A 23,534-nucleotide genomic window follows, 5' to 3' on the forward strand; every position below is an offset into this window, starting at 1 on the left:
TCTATTAAAGTATAACTAAAGGCAAAACTTTTTTGTTGTTTTTGATAAGAGTGGAGAGGGATTAGAACACCTGTCAGTTTGTATTGCTGTCTGTGTCCCCATTAGGGAAATCCACCCTCTCTATCTGTCCTGTTTACCATTCTCATTGAAAGTAAAAGAAAACCCCACATTTTGGGTTGTCCCGTGAAAAGTAATAAACGGGAAATCTTCAAACCATATAATTCAAATTTCTTTAATTCTCAGGGATTTCCTCTCACTTCCTGTTTGGCTATGGGACAGGAAGTGAAGTAAAATCTTCACAATGAGACACAGATGACGGGAAAAAAAAATCTGACAGGGGTTACAACCCTCTATTGCTCTATAAAAAAATGAGAAAAAAATTGCCTATAGTTCTACTTTAAGCCAAGGTGTTCAGTTTGGTTATATAACACTCCTACAATATAAATTACTAGGGGTGCACCGAAATGGAAATTTTGGAACCGAAACGAAACCGAAATAAAAAAAAAATTCAGTCCGAAACCGAAACCGAAACCGAAAATTACTTTTCTTTTTTTCCCCCCTATTTCAATTTTTTTTTTAAATAATTGTATAAATTGCATAAATTAATGGTGTTATATAAGTACCTGTAATCAATCTGACCGAGACAAACACCACAAACCCCTTTAATCTGTGATACTTGTGTGAGAATATGCGTGGACTTGGAGTAAATACTGCCACTCCTGTTGACAAGCAGTGGGAGTATTAGTTCATTCAGATCACAATGATCTTAGATGTCTGTGTGTACTGCAGGAGATGGGGAGATGTGTGGTGTGTATACACATAGTATATAGATGAGGTGTATATAGATGGGGAGATGTGTGGTGTGTATACACATAGTATATAATATACTATGTGTATACACACACCACACATCTCCCCATCTATATACACCTCATCTATATACTGTATATAGATGAGGTGTATATAGATGGGGAGATGTATACACATAGTATATAGATGAGGTGTATATAGATGGGGAGATGTGAGATATAGAGTCTCTCTCCGGTGCAGTGTGTAGTCCCCAGTCACTAGTTGCAGCTCAGTAGTAGCAGGCAGTGCTCAGTAGGAGGATGGTGTGAGGCTCCCCTCTCTCTCTCTTTCTCTTCTCTGCTCTCCCCCTCTGTCTCTCTCCTCTCCTCTCCTCTCTGTCTGTCTCCCCGTCTCTCTCCCGGGTCTCAGTGCCGGATGGTGTGCAGGATTCCCCGGGCAGGGGATGCGATCTGCCCGGGTTTAGTGGCTCAGCGGTCGCCGCGATGATCCGGATCTTCCCCGACTTCAGTGTGCGGGTGACGGCAGCTACGGGGGCTGGCGGGGCTCCTCCCGAGCCCGGGGCGGCCAAGAGCGGGGGAGCCACCCGCTCAATGTGCCCGGGGTCAGCTCGTACCAGCAGCGGTGAGTGCGGACTGTGTATGCCATCCATCCCTCCATACTTCTTCTATGGGCTCCCCCCCCACCACCAGTGACTGGCTGCGACGTCACGACGCCGACGCTGGCAGTGGCAGAGCAGGGGAAACAGGAAATGAGCCGTACGGACGGTAATTAAGTCCGGCTCTGAGGTGGTTTTATATCGGCGATTATTTCTGTTTCGGCATGACCCCAAAATCACGATTTTCGGCCGATATGTATCGGCACCGATATATCGGTGCACCCCTATAAATTACACACATAAAATATGAAACCCCACGCCTAGGGGTGTATTTATGACAAATGCTATTCTTCCTGAGATAATACATGTACATTTTTTTTGTGCACATGGTGGGAAAACAAATGTTTTATTCTATTTTCTCTCCAGGTCAAGTGTTTTCATTCAGAGACCTTTCACACTGCCAGCGCACGAAAAACGCTGGTAAAGCGCCGCTAAAACTAGCAACGCTTTACCAGCATTTTTGCGGGGCACTTTTAACCCCCCGTTAGTCGCCAAATAAAGGGTTAAAAGCCCACACAAAGCGCCGCTGCCAAGGTACTTTGCAGGTGCTTTCCATTGATTTCAATGGGAAGGGGCGCTTTAGGAGCAGTGTCAGGAGGCCCTGTGCCAAGGGGAGGCACCTTGCTCCACTTCGTAACTAGGGTTGCAGGGCACCTAGAAAGATGTCTTTGTCCCATGGGGAACTGAGTAATGTAAAAAAAAAAAAAAACACAGTGATCATTCTTCTTTAAATATAAAATATTAAACTTTTATAAATGAGAAGCGTAGGGTTTTCTATTTTCGAATGTCAGAAGGTCTGGCTGCAGAGACAAAATGTGGGTGCAGCTACAGTGAAGAATTACAGATGTGCAAGAAATATGCAGGCTGTGAGAAGAATATGACAAGGCTTAGATTCCCTGAAATCATGTTTGGATATAACTAGGATACCGGAGAAAATTATGCCAGATGAAAGAGAAGATGACAACACTACCATTAATGTACTGCAGTGTCTCATCACGAGATTCTGCTAAATAAACAGTCAGATACAGCACTGTACTAATACAGGCGAGTCCCAAATGTACTCTCTATAAACAAACAAGTCCCCGGTGTTTATTTCATCCCAACAAATGCATTGCTCAAGTGTACACTATGAAGTTGATTTACTAAAGGAAAATAGACACTTTGCAAGTATAGTTGCTCCAATACTTTGAACTCCAGTTTCTTTGTTACAGACCTTTGGGCGGTCACGTGAGTGGTATTTTAAAATAAGTAACATAAACTAGGGCACATACTTTATTATAACACGTTGGATTATAGGAAAAAAACAATAATTTGTGCAGCATGGGAGAAGGAGTGGGCACTGACACAGCTGACAGGTAGGCAGGGAGGGAGGAGAGGGGACAGAGGAGGGCTGCGGATGACGGAGGAATGTAACCTGACCACAGTGTCAGGGCTCAGCAGCCATGATAAACCGTGGTCATTTTACAGGGGGAAGGGCAAAACCAGGCAGGATCAACCAGGTATTTCAGGCGATACGGGGGGGGGGGGGCGGCAAATTACACAGCACAAGCACTGTGCTGTATAAATACTGTATGCTTTAAGGGAACAGGGTCCATTTTTCTTTTTTTTTAGGGCTACAAAAAAATGTTCACCGAGGACTAATTATTCCTCCATCTGCTATTCTGGAGGATACCAAGTATTAGTGTAACAAGAAACTGCCTGTTTTGTAATACTGAGTGATATAATGAGACTGTTGTTTTTAAATATATATTTGCACACAAAAATTTGACCCCCTGCAGATTTTGTAAAAAATGAAGGGTCTATCATTTTTATTATAGAGGTATTTTAAATCATAGAGACACAATGTCAACAAACAAATCCAGAAAAATTATACAAATGTTATAAATCGAGTTGCAGTTCAGTGAGTAAAATAAGTATTTAACCCCATACCAACCAACAATAATTCTGTCTCCCACAGACTGGCTTTAGTATGTGCTCATGTGGTACACAGATTAGTCCTGTCATTTTAAAGCAGGCCATACACGGTCGAATTTCAAACAAATTTTCTTTTCAAAATCAGAAAGTTCGTTTTTTTTCGTGATCCGATAATGCCACCATTGATTTTCGAAATTCCGCCGACAAAATATTCATGTTGCCGGGAATATTCTTTTCTCCCTGGGAATATTAGTTTCTCTCCAGGAATATTCGTTTCCTGACTGGCTCCATGGCAGCATACGTGTGGGTTAGCCCCGCCTCCATAACTACCCAATAGGACCCCTCCCCTATAAATCTTAGCTGTGGGCTCTCAGCCTTGTTCCTTTTTTGTCCTCCTCCGTAGGACCATGTGTTTGGTTCTTCTACCCAAAAAAAAAAAAAAAAAAATATATATATAACATATACACAACTCATCCCTTGATCAAGCTCGGCCAATGAATTCTCCAATAAGCCTTGTCTGTTAAGCAGGGTATGGAATGCATGGAATAGCGCTGAAGTTATGGAGTCTATTGCGCAAGAGTGGTATGCCTAGCGGTGCAGGTAGCCTTCTTTTATCTAAAGACCGGTGTGTGTCCCTGGCCGAACGGATCATGGTGGTGATGGTGAGCAGTATCGTTTCTTTTTTCATGGCAGCAGTGTTTATGTTTGTGGTTTGTTTTTCCTTGTTTGTTAAAGTCTTACTTGCCCTGTGAGCGTCTGGTTCCCTTGCGTTCCAGCCGCCGCTCCCTCTGACTTCCGGGTTCTGTCTGCGTTCTACACAGACAGACCAGGACTGAAAGCGAGGCCTGGCTCACACGCGAGCGAGGCCTGGCTAGCGCATGCGCGAGACTCGACTCGCGCATGCGCACTGGTTACGGCTGACGCGGTCATGGCGTCATACGCCCAGCCTTTAAAACAGAGCGAGAGACATGTGTACACCGGGGGCGTGCGTTCGTACGGCGGTTCCCGGTGTACTGTCCTGTCCACATCTAGGTAAGTGTTCTGGTGCGGTTTTTGGACTAAAAACCTTCCTCATGTTTCTACTTGACAACTTGTCACTTTCCTGTTACAGTGTCTATCCAAGGCTACATGGACATCTCTTTGCCTCTCAGTGGCCAGCCCTCCCTCAACAGGTATGGCTAAGGGGAAAACTATGTTTTCTGCACCTGCTGGGGGGGAAGAGAGTGGAGTATAGGGACATAGTGTGACTATTTGTGTTTCTTCTTCTCTTTATCTCAGCCCTTCTAGGTCTGACCAGCAGCATAATGAGTCCCACGGTCACAGCAGGTCTTCTAGGTCACATCACCGGCACTCATCCTCCAGACACCATAGTTCATCCAGAACGGGTCATGCTAGTAGGAGTACTCCTCATCTCTCCCCCCATGATGAAAGATTGGAAAATTCTTGCTGGGGGGTGCAAGGCTTCGTTATCTATTAACAAATCCCTTTGTGATCATTGTTTCTCTAAAGTAGCCAATGAAAGGGGAGGTGTAGATAAGCACCTGGAAGCTCTTGTCAAAAGGGTCGTGGATAAATCCCTGCAGGAGAGAGATACTATAATACAGCAGGACTCTCCTATAGACCCAATGATTCCCTTATTGGATCAGGGACATTTACATGAGGTCTTCGCAGCCACTCAGGCCAGCCAGTCGGCTGCTTCTCCTTCAGAAAGTGGTTCAGAATTGGAGGATACAGTAATAGGCTTTGATTATGCCTTAGTCCCTGCCTTAGTGAAAGCTATTAAGGAAACCCTGAATTTGGAGGATCCAGCTACTTCCCCCCCTAAACAGAGAAAACTCTTTAAACAGCTCAACAAGGAGCGACATTATTTCCCGTTTATTACGGAGATAGGCGCCATTATTTCCAATGAGTGGAGTAAACCTGATAAAAAAGGCTCTATGCAGTCGAAGATAACAAAATTATATCCCTTCAAACAAGAAGACGTGACCCATCTTGAAGCTGCCCCGTCAGTGGACGCAGCGTTGATGCGTTTGGTGAAGTATGTGACCCTTCCCTTGGAAGATACAGTTTCTTTTAAAGATCCTTTGGAAAGACGGATCGATTCGGACCTAAAGAGAATCTACTTGACAGCAGGGTCCGCTTGTAAACCCATTCTGGCTATAGCAGCTGCCTCAAAAGCCTTAGAAGCCTGGTCTGACAGTGTTAATGATTCCTTGAGAAGCATTTCTGAGGACACAGCTAAGAACTCTCCTATCCAGGAAATTAGGCTAGCGTCCGCTTTCTTGGGGGAGGCCTCTATTGATATTACTCGCCTAGTGGCCAGGGTGATGTTGTCGGCAGTCACTGCCCGCCGTGCTTTGTGGCTCCGTCCATGGTCTGCGGATGCAGCCTCAAAGCAGGCTTGGTGCCGTATTCCCTTTGAGGGCGGGTCCCTCTTTGGCAATAAACTCGATAGTGCCATCTCTCGGGCCACGGGAGGTAAGTCAGGGTTTCTCCCTCAAGACAGGCGTTTACAGAATCAAAAACGCACCTTCTTCAGACCACAGAATACAGATCGCTGGAGGGATGCACGCAACTATAGACCCGGTCGTGAATTCTCTAGACCATGGAGGTCCAGACAACCTCCCTTTAAGAAGCAAACTAAAGGCACTACTTCTAACAGCCAGGAATCTACGAAGTCTTTTTGAGGTTGGGCCCGCCCAAGCATTTCAGGTGGGGGCTCGCCTTTCCCACTTTCGGCATGTTTGGGCGGCCTCTATTCAGGACTTCTGGACCATCAAGACGGTCTCGTCGGGGCACACTTGGATCTTCAACAGCGTCCCCAGGCTCAGGTTTGTTCCCACGAACCTTCCAGGCACAGAAGAGAAAAGACAAATCCTTTTGGCCTACGTGAACTCTTTATTAATTCAAGGCGCAGCTGTCAGTGTACCAAGAACAGAACGAGGCGAAGGCATGTATTCCCCTTTATTTCTAGTGCAGAAAAAGAACGGTACTTGGAGACCAGTAATAGACCTAACTCATCTCAACCGGTTTATTCGGAAAGAAAAATTCAAGATGGAATCTCTGTTAACCATCCAACAGTCGATCCATCCAGGGGATTGGTTAGTGTCAATAGATTTGAAAGATGCTTATTTTCATGTTCCGGTGGCAATAGGTTTTCAAAAATACCTCCGCTTCTCGGTAGGCGACCAGCACCTACAGTTCACCTGCCTACCCTTTGGCCTCACGACCTCACCCCGGGTGTTCTCCAAGGTCCTGCTAGCTGTCGTAGCCCTTCTGCGGGTGAAAGGAGTTCGTCTTCATCATTATTTAGACGATCTATTGCTACTAGCCCAAGACAGAAATCAACTGATAGAACAGAGAGATCTAGTAATTACCACTCTGCAAGAGTTTGGATGGCTAATAAATGTGGAGAAAAGTCATCTAGTCCCATCACAGACCCTAGTGTTTTTGGGTGCCCTCTTCAACACATCAATAGGCACCATCTCATTACCGGAGGAAAAAGTTACCACGATCAGAGGCAGGATCCGCAGAGCATTCGCTGCTCCTCAGCTATCTGCCCTTCATTGTCTGAAGTTAATCGGTACCATGTCAGCCACAATTCCAATGGTGAAATGGGCCCAGTGGCATACTCGTCCATTCCAGAAAGGATTTCTCCAACAATGGGTCTCCTCCAGGAAGAGTCAGCGCATCACGATCACTCAATCTATGAGAGGATCTCTTCTATGGTGGCTTCAGGGGAAGAATCTCCGCAACTGCCATTCAATTCGTCCCATCACTTGGGTTACAATAACATCAGATGCCAGCAATCTGGGCTGGGGCGCCCATTGCCTTTCAGAGATAGCTCAAGGCAGATGGAGCACACCCTCTCACGGAATTGTTTCCAACATACTGGAACTACGAGCCGCCTTTCAAGCACTCCTGTCCTTCAGCCATATATTAACAAAATGTTCAGTGATGCTCAGGCTGGACAATACGACTGCAGTGGCCTACATAAGGAAACAGGGTGGAACTCGCAGTTGGACCCTACTTCGAGAAGTAGAACCAATTATGAACTGGGCCCAGAAGAATCTGGCCAACATCTCGGCAGTATACATTCCGGGGATTCAGAATGTTCAAGCGGACTTCTTATCTCGAGTCCAGTTGGACAACAACGAATGGTGCCTACACACAGATGTGTTCAATTGGCTTCTAACCTTGGGAATATCCCCAGAAGTGGATCTATTTGCGTCCCCGCGCAACCACAAGTTGATGAAGTATTATGCGAGGGGCAGGGATCCCCAAGCCTATGGGATAGACGCTCTCACAGATCAATGGAGATTTCAAAAAGCTTACACCTTTCCACCAGTCCCTGTGATCTTTCGGTTCCTTCACCGGCTCAAATCAGAGAATGCGGAAATCCTCGCAGTGATCCCCTTTTGGCCAAACAGGCCCTGGTTCTCTCTCCTATCGCTCCTCAGCTATCGGGACCCAATTCCTCTCCCCCCCAAACCAGATCTTCTCTCCCAAGGCTCAATATGGCACCCATGTCCAGCTCGTCTGCACCTCAGGGCGTGGTTCTTGAGAGGGGAAGGCTTAAAGCACTAGGTTGTCCAGAAGAAGTCATGTCAACCCTGCTTAACGCCAGAAGAAATAGTACTAACAGAGTGTATGAACGTATTTGGTCAAAATTTTCAGACCATATGTCGTCGAGGTCCAACCCTCCTAGCTCTCCAGAGGTTCAAGATATCCTTAGCTTCCTACAGACGGGCTTGGTCTTACCTTTAGCAGTCAGTTCTCTCCGAGTGCAAGTCTCAGCCATCTCTGCGTTTACAGGGATCTCTTGGGCTAACCATTCCCTGGTTCGCCAGTTTTTCAAAGGTGCCATTCGGCTCAGGCCCCAAAGAAAACCGAGGTTCCCCAAATGGGATCTACCTCTTGTTCTGGACTATCTTACCTCGATCAGCTCTAATCCGGATAAACCTCTTTCAGCTAGAGACCTTACTCTCAAAACCATCTTTTTAGTTGCAGTCACTTCAGCTAAGAGGATCTCCGACATAAGAAATCTGGGTTCAAAAGAACCATTCCTGACCTTCTTTCCTGACAGAGCAGTATTAATTCCTATGCTGGGCTCAAATCCTAAAGTGACATCCATTTTTCATGAAAATCAGGAAATTGTCCTGCCCACCTTTGGGTTGTCTGAAGATCAAAGTGTTCATCCCCTTGATGTAGGACGCACATTAAATCTATATCTAGAAATGACAAGTTCTTTCAGGCAAACAGACTTTCTTTTCGTCCTTCTCCATGGGAAGAATAGAGGGAAGCGGGCATCAATCAGATCCATCTCAACTTGGATAGTTCAGACCATCCAGAGGGCATATAAGGAGAAGGGCCTGGCTCCTCCAGAGGCAGTAACTGCACATTCAACTAGGAGCATCTCGACTTCTTGGGCAGCCTCACGACATGTCGCACCTGAAGTTATATGCAGAGCGGCTTCGTGGTCTTCAATTAATACCTTTGTCTCTCACTACTGTATTGAACCGGCTGCTTTGTCTTCCTTAAATTTTGGTTTACAAGTGCTGTCGGTGGACAGTGTTAAATAAATTTATGTTCTCAGCATTTTTGCCCACCCGGGTTTCTTTTTGTGAGTTATTTCCCACACGTATGCTGCCATGGAGCCAGTCAGGAAAAAGGAAAATTTATTACCAAATACTTACCGTAATTTTCCTTTCCTGATAGGCTCCATGGCAGCAGGAGTCCCTCCCAAAATGCGTGGAGTAGGATAGTTACGGAACAAGGCTGAGAGCCCACAGCTAAGATTTATAGGGGAGGGGTCCTATTGGGTAGTTATGGAGGCGGGGCTAACCCACACGTATGCTGCCATGGAGCCTATCAGGAAAGGAAAATTACGGTAAGTATTTGGTAATAAATTTTCCTTTTTCTCTCCAGGAATATTCTTTTCTCTCCGGGAATATTCTTTTCTTGCACATGCGCGTTTTTTTTTCTATTACATTTCTCGCATTATTCTCCCATCATTGATAAGAAAATCGTTTGTTTTTCAAAAAATGTCCAACATGTCGGATTTCTCAAATCGGTTGTTGCTGCAGCCCACTAACAGTGCGAAATTCGTACGAAAATTCTTTGATACGATTTTCGAAAGAAAATTCTTTCGAAATTCGAACCGTGTATGGCCGCCTTAAGAAGGTGTTCCTAACGACAACTCGTTATGTGTATAAAAGTGACCTGTCCACAGAATCTCTTTCTTCCATTCAAACCTCACCATCATGAGGAAGACCAAAGAGCTGTCAAAGGACATCAGGGACAACATTGAAGACCTTCACAAGTCTGGAATAGATTACAAGACCATCAGCAAGAAGCTTGGTGAGAAGGAGACAACCGTTTGAGCGATTATTTACAAATGGAAAAAATACAAAATAACCATCAATCGCCCTCGGTCTGGAGCTCCATGCAAGATTTCGCTAATGAGGTAAGAATGATCTCCAGAAAAGTGAGGGATCAGCCCAGAACTACACGGGAGGAGCTTGTGAATGATCTCACGGCAGTTGGGACCGCAGTCACCAAACAAACCATTGGTAACACGATACACCGCCATGGATTAAAATGCTGCAGTGCCCGCAAGGTCCCCCTCCTCAAGAAGGTACATGTACAGGCCCGTCGGAAGTTTGCCATTGAACATCTAAATCAGGAGTAGGCAACATTATAGAGGTGGCGATCTACCTGAACAACATGGGAGAAGTCAAAGATCACCAGGAACAATGTAACCTCCTCACATTTTTAAACCTCTAATTGCCGTACTACCAAGTCACAATCGCATGCATTGCACAGGAATCATGGGTTAAAATCAGGTGGTGAGGAGGCAACATATTTTCAGAAAGTGCACCAAACCCACAGGATGATAATAGAGATCTATGGCTAAGTACAGCTAACCTGCAGGAAAGCTGCAGGTACACTGCGTCCGTGGTGTGGGCAAACCGCAGCACATCAGTGTGAAAGCAACCCTGTACTATAATGCCCGGTGTATTACTTCACCCGGACCTGAAGATCTCTTCTTTCCTGCTGTTATACTTACCTCCACTGTGCAGTTCTTCTGGGGTCCCTCGGCGGCTGTCTCTGGTCCTCCCCGCAAGAACTCACCACAGTCATGCGAGAGCTCGCATGGTGATGAGTCCTTGCGGGCACGCTCCCGTGATACAGCGAGTGGCCATCACTGTATCACTCGGCCCAGCCCCTCAGCGCGCCGCATCACTGGATGTGATTGACAGCAGTTCCAGCCAATGGCTGCGCTGCTCTCAATCCATCCGCTCTAGCCAATCAGCGGCGAAGAGGATCTCGAGACCGAGCGCGGGACTTTCGAGGGGTCGGGTAAGTAAAACAGGGACTCGGGGGGCGGCATCATCAGATGTTTTTTCACCTTAATGCATAGATTGCATTAAGGTGAATTTTTTTTTTCCTTTACAACTCCTTTAATGGAATACTCCATTAGATGCCATACTCTAGCCAGTGGGGAATGATTACATTTTCTGTGTGTGGGAGTTCATTCATTCAGGAACCCCAGTGGGGAATGATGGAACTGCATGTGTGTGGGAGTTCATTCATTCTGGCACCCCAGTGGGGAATGATGGCACTGCATGTGTGTGGGAGTTCATTCATTCAGGAACCCCAGTGGGGAATGATGGCACTGCATGTGTGTGGGAGTTCATTAATTCCAGCACCATGGTTTTCGGAGAATGTACACTTAGCTGCGTAGGTGTATCATGAACAATCAGGTACGTTTGTTATATTACATAGCATGTCTCTTCTGAAATAAAGAGCCTACCTGCTTACAATTTTTGTTCTTTACAGAGCCCAGCCAATTTAAGGCCCAGTACTAATAATTACACACAATACCACTGTCTCTGGGGATGCCGCTGGCCAAGGAATCAGATTCGGGGTCTAGGGATGCATATGGACAAGGCATCATGTCAGCCAGGAGACTTTTTCCAGTTGCCATAGGGACCAGGATTTGTTCAGACTCAATTTAAAATATAAAAACATAAGATGCCCGGCCATGTCACACCAACAAATTTGTAGTTGCCACAAATCTCACTATTAACTTCTGTGCCATATTGTACTTTAGGGTAAATGGCTCAGTAAAAATATACTGTCCTTGTAGCTGACTTCAAAGGACAAAGTCTATTGCTAACCATATGAGCTACAAATCGCTGCAATTGCTGAGATAAACCTGTCATTGGCTGCAATAATTTTTTCCTAGCACCAAAATGCTAATGAGAGAGATTATCTAGCTGCTACAAATCACTGCTAGAAAATGTCTTCTGTGACAAAGCTCATACAGGGCTTCACTTGCCAACCACCACGCACTATAGTTTTACTGCTACAGTGCAGACCAGCTGCACATCATCACATATATACGTGATTTTGCCTTTTCCAGGTAGGGGATGCGTGCGCCCGCCCGCCTGCCCACCAAACTGTGCCGTCATTGGTTCCAGCACATGCCAATCACTGGTTCCCAGCCAATAATTTATGGCCAAGACCCACCGATCATCAGAGAGAGTGACAGGAGAGAGCTTTGTGTATCTATACAACACAAATCTCTCTTCTAACAGGGGAGCAGGAAATAAAAACCGGCACATCTCTTAGTAAAAGCAGCACACAGTAAACACTTTACACACAGTTAGGCACACATTTAACCCTTTTGATTGCCCTAAATGTTAACCCCTTCCTAGCCAGTGTCATTAGTACAGTGACAGTGTACAGTATTAGCACTGATCACTGCATTTGTTTTACTGGAGGTGTCAATGGCAATTTGTGAGTTCCCCCTAGTTATAAGTCGCTAATTAGTAGTATATAAAAAAACTTCGAAATTCCAGTATATACTGTATACCATAGTTTGTAGGCGGTATAAGTTTCACACAAATCAATCAATAAACACTTATTGTGATTTCTTTATAATTTTTTTATCAAAAACATGTAGCAGAATCCATTTTGGGCAAGATTTATGAAGAAATTAGTTTTTCTTTTTTTTATTGGATGTGCTTTACGCCAGAGAGTAAAAAATATGGCGGGACACTTTTTTGGGACCATTGACATTTATACAGCGATCAGCGCTAAAAAATAGCCACTGATTACTGTATAAATGTCACTGGCAGGGAACAGGGGTTAACACTAGGGGGTGATTAAGGGGTTGTAAACCCTTGTGTTTTTTTACCTTAATGCATTATTTACCTATGCATTAAGGTGAAAAAACACCTTGCAACCTCCTGTCCCCCAGCCCCCGTTTTACTTACCTGGCCCCAAACTTTCTGTGGGCGCGATCCCGCATCGCTCTCCCCACGGCTTCTCTGCTCTTCATTGGATGGATTGATAGCAGCGCAGCAGCCAGGCGGCAGGGCCGAGTCATACACTCTGCGGCTATGTACGCCAAGTGTATGACACGGAACGCAGCCGCAAGGTAACCTCCTTGGGAAAGAGCTTCCCAGAGGGGGTTAGCCATTGCGGGGAGGAGTCGCGAGAGCCGCCGTGGAACCCCAGAAGAAGAGGATCGTGGCCAAACGAACTGCACAGTGGAGGTAAGTATGACATGTTTGTTATTTTTATTTTTTTAAACGTGAACCTTTAATATCACTTTAAGTGCTCCCTAGGAAGGTGTTTCTAACTGTGGGGGCAGTGTAGTAACAGGAGGAGGGGAGAGATCGCTGTTCCTAATCACTAGGAAAAGCAGATCTCTCTCTCCTCCCCGTCAGAACAGAAATACGTGTTTATTCTGTGGAGCGATCATGGGTGGCCAGCAGACATCAAGTCCGTCGGACCCGGTGACTGGCTCTCCTGCTGGCCAATGGGAGCATAAAAGCGAGGTCAAACGCCGACATACACCTACGGCGATCCGCGGGATCATGCCACCTTGCCGCAGTACTATGATGGCGGCTGGTCGGCAAACGGTTAAAGAAGAAATTGGATATTCTAGCTGCGATAAAATGACACCGGTATTATGAACTTGTAAAGCAAGAGTGGTGATAACAATTATTGTAGAAAAACTTCCCCAGTGAAGGAGACCAGAGAAACAAGAAGCTTGTAGGTGAGTCAATCCACTGTCAGTCTATCAACTGAAATGCTGATTTGCACGGAGTTGACAGCAATCAAAAACATATCTAAATAAAATATAGGTGAATTGTGACATTCCAAATTACTGACATGTTCAAAATACTCTCACTTCTCAGAAGCACATATTAAATTAATGTGTCACATATTCATTATTGCAAGCAATGTTACAAGTGTAGTGGTCAGTGTTAGCTCTATAAAGGTGCACTTCAATCCAACTAAAAAAGTTGGTCATACAGTGGAACCTTGGATTATGAGTTTCCCCATAGAAGTTAATGGAAACAAAGATAATTTGTTCCGCATTGACTTCTATTGCATGCAATACCGCATGTGGCCAGAGGTGGGGGGGGTGACGGAGACACTCGGTAATACTCGGAGACCGTTCAGATGCAGTCGGTAACACTCTGAAAGGCTTGGAAACACTCAGTAACTGAGTATTTCAGAATGGCTCAGAGTGTCACTGGCGCCCCCTGCAACGCTGGCCAAATGCAGTACTGCACACCACAGAGGCTTGAATCCTGCTTGTTTTGTGAGAAAACACTCGTAAGCTGAGTCAGGATTTTGAAAACAAAAAAGCTTGTATTGCGAAACGTTTGTTAACTGCGTTACTTGCCATCTGAGTTTCCACTGTATAACATCTCTCACTGCTTGTGTAGTAGAGATTCAGAGCAAAGAGTTGGCTCCGTAGCAGGAGCAGAGATAAGTGAACTGGAGGTAACTTACTAGAGTTGAGCGCAGTAAAAACAGAACAGAGACATTGTTCAATAAAAAAAGCATTGGTTTGAGCAAGTTTAGAGGTGGGGATAGCAAACATGGAGTGCTAACATTCCCTACTGTGTACTTTTTAAACAGCTTTTTTTCTTTTTCCTTTCTGCTAATTAAGGGGAGGGTTTAATTGTTCACAGGTGTGTGTTTGTTCACAGGTCTTCACGTGTGAGTATAAAGTGGCTGTACAAGCTCCCAGAGGAGCTGGCTCCCAATGATGGTGGCTTCACATGTGGACTCTCTGATCAGAAGTGCATTCTTTGATCAAAAGTGCCTGAGTTAAAAACCAGGAGTTTGAAACAGGAGGTAAGACAGGAGTCTTCATTATTTTTTTTCAATCACTGATCCAGAACAAGCTTGCAGCTAATAAAGTTGGAACTCTTGCTATATAGATTCAGCGGTGCAGCAGACGCTCTCATCTTAGTCTGCTCGCCCCAGGGATAGTGAGAGCAGGACGCTCTCAAACGAGTCGGCTCTCCCCAGGGATAGTGCAGCCAGGCAGGGTCCTCCCAGCTCTCAGGTGCTGCAGACACAGCTCAAAAAAACAGGACTAAGACAATCCCCCCACCCCCACACCACCCTAGCCAATTGATCCAGGGTTGCACCGATCGCCGATAAGGGGTCAGGAAGGATTTTTTTCCCCCGATCGCTGCAGATTGGCACAGCCCGCCTGGGGTTTTTCGCCTTCCTCTGGACCAATCGGGGAGAGAAGACTCAACGAGTGACGGCTCACTTGGACAGTCTTCCACCCATCACGTCCGGCGTCTCGCGGCTCTTCCCGCATCCGCGCCAGACCAGGCCTCATTCGCGGCCGCCGCAATTAGGAAAGACTGACGACAATGTGACTGGCGACAATGGCTAATCTGCGATACTCTGCGGACTCTATTCGGGGTCTGAGACAATTCGCAACAGCATTACCAGCCGTCACCAAAAAGGCCTTAAAAATAGAGCAACTTTTGAGATTCGATCGACGATCGACCATCAAAAATGTAAACTATTTAACCCAGCTCAAGCACATATCATGTGCTTTGATCAACACAAGATCGGCAGTAAAACACCGATTAGAAATCCACGATTTCTTACTACAAAACGATCTAGACTGCCTCTTTATTACAGAAAGCTGGCTCTCAGACGACTGCAACACCATTCTCGGAGAATTGGTGCCAGAAAACTATCGCATTATAACGGAAAACAGAATAGGGCAAAGAGGAGGAGGCCTGGCGGTGATCCACAAGAATCACATTACAATCACTAAGCCAGCCCTTCAAAATCCTCTTCCATTCATGGAAACCCTTACTCTTCAACTTCAAACTTCCCCCCAGGAGACTGTTCACATTCTCCTCTGCTATAGGCCACCTGGGCCAAAATCGCAGTTTTTGCCATCTTTAACGGAGTTTATATCCACTTATACCCTTAACAGCAAACACCTTTTGCTGCTCGGGGACTTTAATCTGTGGGCCAACTCCGCACAGGATCCCATTGCGGACGCCTGCATCGATCACCTGGAGGGATTAGGGCTACAGCAACTTATATGCGGGCCAACACATGCTTCAGGTCACACACTCGACCTAATTTTCAGACAAAATCTGAAAATAAGCATTTTAGAAAATGAACCATTGCCATGGACAGACCACCATGCAATCAATTTCATAATCTCCAAAATTCCCCCAGTGATAAAAGCACCCAAGCCGGTGACAATACACTGGGCTAGATCTCAGAAGAAGCTCCATTCGGAACTCTTTAAATCTACCTTGGGAAACAGAATCAAAACAATCCATCCACATCAAACAGCCGCAGATACACTGGATGCCATAAACGCAGCCCTGCTACAGTCAGCCGATTTAGTAGCACCGAAACGCAAAGCCTGCATCCGAAAAAGAAAGTCTGGCTGGTTCAACAACCAGCTGTCGCTTCTGAAGCAAGAGTGCAGAACGGCGGAAGCAGCCTGGAAAATAAGCCCTGCAGAGGATAACCTCATCATCTACAAGGCAATAACAACACGATATCATAAAGAAATCTTCAAAGCCAAGAAACATCATTTTTCTATGGCGATTAACAGCGCCCTAAACCGCCCCCGCGAACTCTTCAAGATGGTCACCCAGACCATGAATCCAGGATGTCTTGAAGTCCCCAACTCAGACACCCAAGAGTTCTGTAATGAACTATCGGATTTCTTCATCAACAAAATTGAAAGAATCCGGGAAAGCATCTTGCAAAACAATACCCCCCTCAACCCCACCGTCAATCAACCACAAAACACCCACAGAAACGCTCTACAATCAACAAAGTTCACTCTGAAACCGATCTCCATCGATACCACAAAAAATATCATTGGTGCTTTGCGGAACAGCACATCGCCCAATGATATCATTCCCACCAAACTGCTGAAGGAATGTGCCGACATTCTGGCACCACCCATCACACAGCTTATAAACCAGTCATTTAAGGAAGGCACAGTGCCATCCCTGTTGAAAGAGGGCACAATCCAGCCCATCTTGAAAAAACCTAACCTGGATCCCAAGGACCCAACTCACCGCCGTCCCATAACAGGCCTAAATGTTCTCTCCAAGATAATGGAGAAAGTAGTGGTACAACAGCTGCAACAGCATCTAGATACCCACAATCTACTGGATCCATTACAATCAGGCTTCCGTCCCGGACACGGGACAGAAACGGCCTTACTCAAAATATGGGACGATGCCCTCGAGGCCGCAGACGAAGAGAATCTTGTCTCCTGGTTCTGCTGGACCTAAGCACAGCCTTTGACACGGTAGACCACAAACTGTTACTGATGCGACTAGCCAAGGTAGCAGAAGTCGCAGAAGGTGATTTACCATGGTTTTCTTCCTTTCTTGAAAACCGATCACAAACAGTTAAATTGGGTTCTTTCACGTCGGAAAAGCGCACGGTGTCATGTGGAGTCCCCCAAGGATCCCCCCTGTCACCGGTGCTTTTCAACATCTATCTTCGCCCTCTCTTTGATATTATCAGTAGCCAAGAACGACTCTATCACTCTTATGCAGACGATACACAACTGTATTTTCGCATCTGCAACAAAAAGGATCATCATCCCAGTTTAGAAAAATGTCTCTCTTTGATAGAAAACTGGATGACTAAGAGTTATCTTAAACTCAACAGTTCAAAAACAGAACTCCTTATGTTTCACGCCAGCCGAAAGAGTCAACTGGCAACAACCTGGACACCCCCGCCCATTCTGGGCCAAATCATCACCCCTAGCTCCAAAGTCAAAAGTCTCGGGGTCATCTTCGACACCTTCATGACAATGGACGCACAAATAGGGTCAGTAGTCAGCGGAGCGCACCATCTGTTGCGCCTACTACGCAGACTTATTCCATTTATCCCCAAAGAAGACGTAGCAGTCGTGGTGGGAACAATCGTGAATTCCAGACTGGACTATGCTAACGCCCTGTACCTCGGACTCCCAAAGTACCAAATCTCCCGTCTGCAAGTCGTTCAGAATACGGCCGCCAGACTGGTGACTGGGGAAAAAAAATGGGAATCAATCTCACCTTCGTTGAGAACCCTTCACTGGCTGCCAGTAAAAGACAGAATTGCATTTAAAGCACTCTGCCTGACACATAAGTGCATCCATGGGAAGGCTCCGCAATATCTTTGCGACAAGATAGAACCTCACAATTCGAATCGCGTTCTGCGATCCACCGACCAAAATCTGGTCAGGGTACCAAAAACCAAATACAAGTCCAAAGGAGAAAGAAGGTTTGCTTTTCAGGGTCCTAGACTATGGAACGCTTTACCAACCAGCATTCGGTTGGAGGAAAACCACCTGACTTTCAGAAGACAGATCAAAACTCTGCTCTTTTGATGTCATGAGACACGAACAACTAGCGCCCAGAAGCGATTCAGTTCGCATGCGCCGCGCTTTATACGTTTTTCATTCATTCATCAGATCACCATACAGTGTAAACATCAGTGGATAGTCTTTTTCTGGATAAAACAGTTCCTATATCTCTATTCTGAAGTTGCCCCTTGAGTTATATAATCCCAACAACCTCTGGTTGGCACACATGCAGCAATGACACGATACGTTGAAAATGCAGGTCCATGTTACCTTTGCTGCAGCTGTGACTGCCGCTGAAGCAGCCACATTGAGGCCTCTTTTGCCAAAATGAACCAGAGCATCATAACTGCGATCTTTTGCTTGGATGAGACATTCGTCAATTTCCTAGAATTAAATAGAAAAAGTGAGATAAACAGAATTTAGAACAAAAATGCAGTACTAGGATTTAAGGGCTAATATACTCCTGAGTGGCCATTGTTACTGCCCACCAATGAGAGGGCTTTCTGTCAAATCCAAGCTTTAAAGAAAGGCTTGAACGTGATAAGTGGCTTTAGTAACAACACTTTAAAAAAAAAAAAAATCTAGGGCACATTAATGTAGGTATGTCAATCACAAATAAAACCTTGGAAAGAACTGCATTAACCACTTAACCCCCGGACCATATTGCTGGTCAAAGACCAGAGCACTTTTTGCGATTCGGCACTGCATCGCTTTAACTGACAATTGCACGGTCGTGCGATGTGGCTCCCAAACAAAATTGGCGTCCTTTTTTTCCCACAAATAGAGCTTTCTTTTGGTGGTATTTGATCAACTCTGCGTTTTTTAGTTTTTGCGCTATAAACAAAAATAGAGCGCCAATTTTGAAAAAAATTAATATTTTTTACTTTTTGCTATAATAAATATCCCCAAAAAATATATATAAAAAAAAAATTCCTTAGTTTAGGCCGATACGTATTCTTCTACGTATTTTTCGTAAAAAAAAAATGCAATAAGCGTTTTTTGATTGGTTTGCGCAAAAGTTATAGCGTTTACAAAATAGGGGGTATTTTTATGGCATTTTTATTAATATTTTTTTTTTACTAGTAATGGCGGCGATCAGCGTTTTTTTTTTCGGTACTGCGACATTATGGTGGACACATTTTGACACATTTTTGGGACCATTGGCATTTTTATAGCGATCAGTGCTATAAAAATGCATTGGATTACTATAAAAATGCCACTGGCAGTGAAGGGGTTAACACTAGGGGGCAGGGAAGGGGTTAAGTATGTTCCCTGGGTGTGTTCTAACTGTAGGGGGGGTGGCCTCACTAGGGGAAATGACTGATCTTCTGTTCATACATTGTATGAACAGAAGATCAGCCTTTTTCTCCCTGACAGGACCGGGAGCTGTGTGTTTACACACACAGCTCCCGTTCCTCGCTTTGTAACGAGCGATCGCGTGTGCCCGGCGGCGATCGCGCCCGCCGGGCACGCGCACGGGAGTCAGGGGCGAGCGGGGGCGCTCGCGCGCCCCTAGTGGCCGCGTCGAGAGCCGACGTATAGCTACGGGCTCTCGCAGAACTGCGGCGGCTGGTCGGCAAGCAGTTAAGAGTGCAGGCGGCGCACTCTGTGATCGTAGTGTCCTTTGTAGTACAAATCAGTGGCTCATTACCACTTGATCAGCTGTATCCAATCACAGCTGATCATGGAGTGAAACAGATGCGGGTGATCAGCACTCCTTTCCTCATGCTGTCAGCATGAAGACTGGAAAAGTGAGCCAATAACCGCCATCTCTAAAAGTGACATGTAAACATATAATCAGGGCATGGATTATCAGTGTCCTGATTATCAGTGCAGTCCCACTAGTGCTAAAAATCTGTGCCCACCAGTGCCTCCTCATCAGTGTCACTTATCAGTGCCATCCACCAGTGCCCATCAGTGCCACCTATCAGTGCAGCCTAATCAGCGCACATCAGTGAAAGAGAAAAATTACCTGTTTGCAAAAAAGTTGGAAAAACTATGAGAACTTTTTGGGAGTTTTTTCAAAATGTTCCTTTATTTAGCAAATAGACAAAAACCCAGTGGTGATTAAATACCACCAAAAGAAAGCTCTATTTGTGGGGAAAAAAATTATTAAAAAAAATTGTTTTCTTTACATTAAAATGTGACAGCGCTGAAAACAACTGAAAATTGGCCTGGGCAGGAAGGGGGTGACAGTGCCCAGTAGGCAAGTGGTAAATCAGCTGATGCACTCTTTTTTCTGCTTAGAAAAGTTGCAGTGTCTGTACACTCCTTTGCGAGTATCTTGCCATAGATTTTATTTTTGTTGCAGATGATGCCTAAAACCTGACTTGTATCTTAGTGCAGAGTATTTCACCCAAGCAGGGGGTGTTCTGTAGAGGTGGGTAGGGGGTGGAACCAAGGCACGGTGCTTGGAGGTGGGTAGGGGGTGGAACCATTTTACAGAAAACTACAGTGCCACAGTTTGAAAAGGAAAGGTAATTTTTAACAACATTTAATTACAACATGGCTTATATAGCAATTGTATATGCTATATTTTTTTGGAGTTACACTTTAACCACTTGCCTACTGGGGACTTTTACCCCCTTCCTGCCCAGGCCAATTTTCAGCGCTCTTGCACTTTGAATGACAATTGCGCGGTCGTTTAACACTATACCCAAATTAATTTTTTTATCATTTTTTTCACACATATAGAGCAGTGGTCTCCAAACTTTCTAAACAAGGGGCCAGTTTACTGTCCTTCAGACTTTAGGAGGGTTTTTCTCCTTCACTTATGAGGCTGCACTGATGGCCACTGGTAGGCAGCACTAATAGGTGACACTGATGAGGAGGCACAGATGGACATTGATTGACAGCACTGATAGGCACTGATTAACAGCACTGTCGGGACTGCACTGATAATTAGGACACTGATCAGTGTAGATGACCCTTTTACACAAGCCAGTTATTGGCTCTCCTTTCCTCGTGCTGTCAGCGTGAAGAAAGGAATGCAGATAACTGGCTTGTGTTTACATTGTGATCAGCTGTGACTGGACACAGCTCATTATGTGGTAAAGAGCCGCTGATTGGTCCTTTCCCCCCGATCTGTGATCAGCTGTGTCAGGAGGACATAGCGAGCGCGATCATGGAAGAACATCATATGATCCCCTCCCAGAACTGGCCATCATTCAACTATAGCACGATCGGGAAGCGGTTAAAGCTGAACTCCAGGATAAGCATATAGGGCCAGATTCAGAAAAGAGATACGACGGTGTATCTCCTGATACGCCGCCGTATCTCTGAGTGCGGGAGGTCGTATCTATGCGCCTGATTCAGAGAATCAGTTACGCATAGATATCCCTAACATCCAACAGGTGTAAGTCGTATCTTAGGCTGCAATTTCAGGCTGGCCGCTAGGTGGCGCTTCCGTATGTTTACGCGAGGAATATGCTAATTAGGTAGATACGGCGATTCAGAAACTTACGTCCTGCCGGCGCATTTTTTTACGTCGTTTACGTTCGGCTTTTTTCGGCGTATAGTTACCCCTGCTATATGAGGCGTAGCTAATGTTAAGTATGGCCATCGTCCCCGCGCCGAGATTTGACATTTTTACGTCGTTTGCGTAAGTCGTTCGCGAATACGACTTTACGTCATTTACGTTCACGTCGAATCCAATACGTCCTTGCGGCGTACTTTGGCGCAATGCACACTGGGATATTTTAGGGGCGGCGCATGCGCCATTCAAAAAAAACGTAAAAAACGCGGGGTCAAATTTACATACAACACGCCCCCAACATCCCCATTTAAATTACGCGGCCTTACGCCGCAACACATACGTTACGCCGCCGTAAATAAGGGCGCAAGTTCTTTCTGAATACAGAACTTGCGCCCAAAGTTACAGCGGCGTAACGTATGTCCGATACGTTACGCCGGTATAAAGATATGCTCTGGTATTTAGACAATATGGGCCGGATTCAGATACCTGACACATGTACACTGATCAGCCATAACTTTACCACCACCCACCTAATATTGAGTAGGTCCTCCTTTTACTAGCAAAACAGACCCTTTTGCCACCAAAACAGCTCTGACACATTGAGGCATGGATGCCACTAAACCTCTGAAGGTAAGCTGTGGTATCTGACACCGAGCTGTCAGTAGCAGATACTTTAAAGGGGTTGTAAAGGTTCCTTTTAAAAAATAAATAAAAAATAACAAACATATCATGCTTACCTCCACTGTGCAGCTCGTTTTGCGCAGAGTGGCCCCGATCCTCGTCTTCTGGGGTCCCTCGATGGCTGCCTCGGTTCGTCCCCACAAGAGCTAACCCCTTCATGGGAAGTGCTCTCCCAAGGAGGTTAGCTTGCGGGTGCGCTCCTGTGATACAGTCGGCCCCGGCGCGCCTTATCATTGATTTGATTGACAGCAGCAGGAGCCAATCGCTGCGCTGCTATCAATTATCCAATGAATGAGCCAATAAGCCCGGCCGAGAATCCAGCGCGTTCACGACGCGGGACTTTTGAGGGCTCAGGTAAGTAAACGGGGGGGGTCTGGGGGGCGGCTAATCTTCGGATGTTTTTTCACCTTAATGCACAGTAAGGCCTCGTACACACGACAGAGTTTCTCGGCAGAATTCAGCGAGAAACTCGGTCAGAGCCGGATTCTGCCGAGAAACTCTGTCGTGTGTACACTTTCAGCCCGATGGAGCCGCCGAGGAACTCGTCGAGAAAATAGAGAACATGTTCTCTATTTTCTCGTTGTTCTATGGGAGAACTCGGCCCGCCAAGCTCCTCGGCGGCTTCAGGGCTGAACTCGCCGAGGAACTCGATGTGTTTGGCACGTCGAGTTCCTCGGCCGTGTGTACGGGGCCTCACCCGCTGCCTGACCCACCACCATGATGGGGTAAGAGCCAGGCAGACAGCAAACGGATTGGCAGGTGTCAAAGTGGCTGCATATGATGGGGCACAGTTGGCTGCATATCATGGGCACATTTGTATATATCTGATAGGCACAGTGGCTGTATATGACGGGCACAGTTGGCTGCATATGATGGGCACAGTTGGCTGCATATGATGGGCACAGTTGGCTGCATATGATGGGCACAGTTGGCTGTAAACAATACATATATACACACACATTATAAATAAATGTTTTCCCCTTTTTCATAAGTGATCACATAATCTCTGTTCTTAGCTGCATAAGGAGCTCAGAGAGCTGCGAGAGGAGAAACAGCAGGACACTGATCTTCCCAGTACATGGCTGGGGGGGCTGCATATCAGAACAAGTCTGATCATTGGAAGAGAGCAGGTTCAGTTCTCAGAACAGCCAACAAACTGACCACGCTGTGCTCTCATGCCTAGTATGGTCAGGTTTGTATAGGAAAGCAGAGGGACTGGCAGGAACACTGGGGATTTCACACAAAGAAAGCAATACAAAGAGAACAGGATACTTTTTCATACACATACATGGTACAGAAGACACAGGAATATGAAATGT

General features: G+C 45.8%; 1 protein-coding gene across 5 annotated transcripts in view; it reads right to left on the bottom strand.

Moving 5' to 3' along the window:
• REEP1 (receptor accessory protein 1) overlaps positions 1–23,534 on the bottom strand; it is a 143,693-nt gene that overhangs the window by 42,929 nt on the left and 77,230 nt on the right. For all 5 annotated transcript variants that reach the window (XM_040335232.1, XM_040335231.1, XM_040335230.1 and 2 more), the window contains exon 5: positions 18,330–18,443. In XM_040335232.1, the coding sequence (XP_040191166.1) occupies positions 18,330–18,443 (114 nt within the window). The remainder of the gene's footprint in view (positions 1–18,329; positions 18,444–23,534) is intronic.

This window comes from Rana temporaria, chromosome 1 (assembly GCF_905171775.1).
Source record: "Rana temporaria chromosome 1, aRanTem1.1, whole genome shotgun sequence".
Classification (NCBI taxonomy): Eukaryota; Metazoa; Chordata; class Amphibia; order Anura; family Ranidae; genus Rana; species Rana temporaria.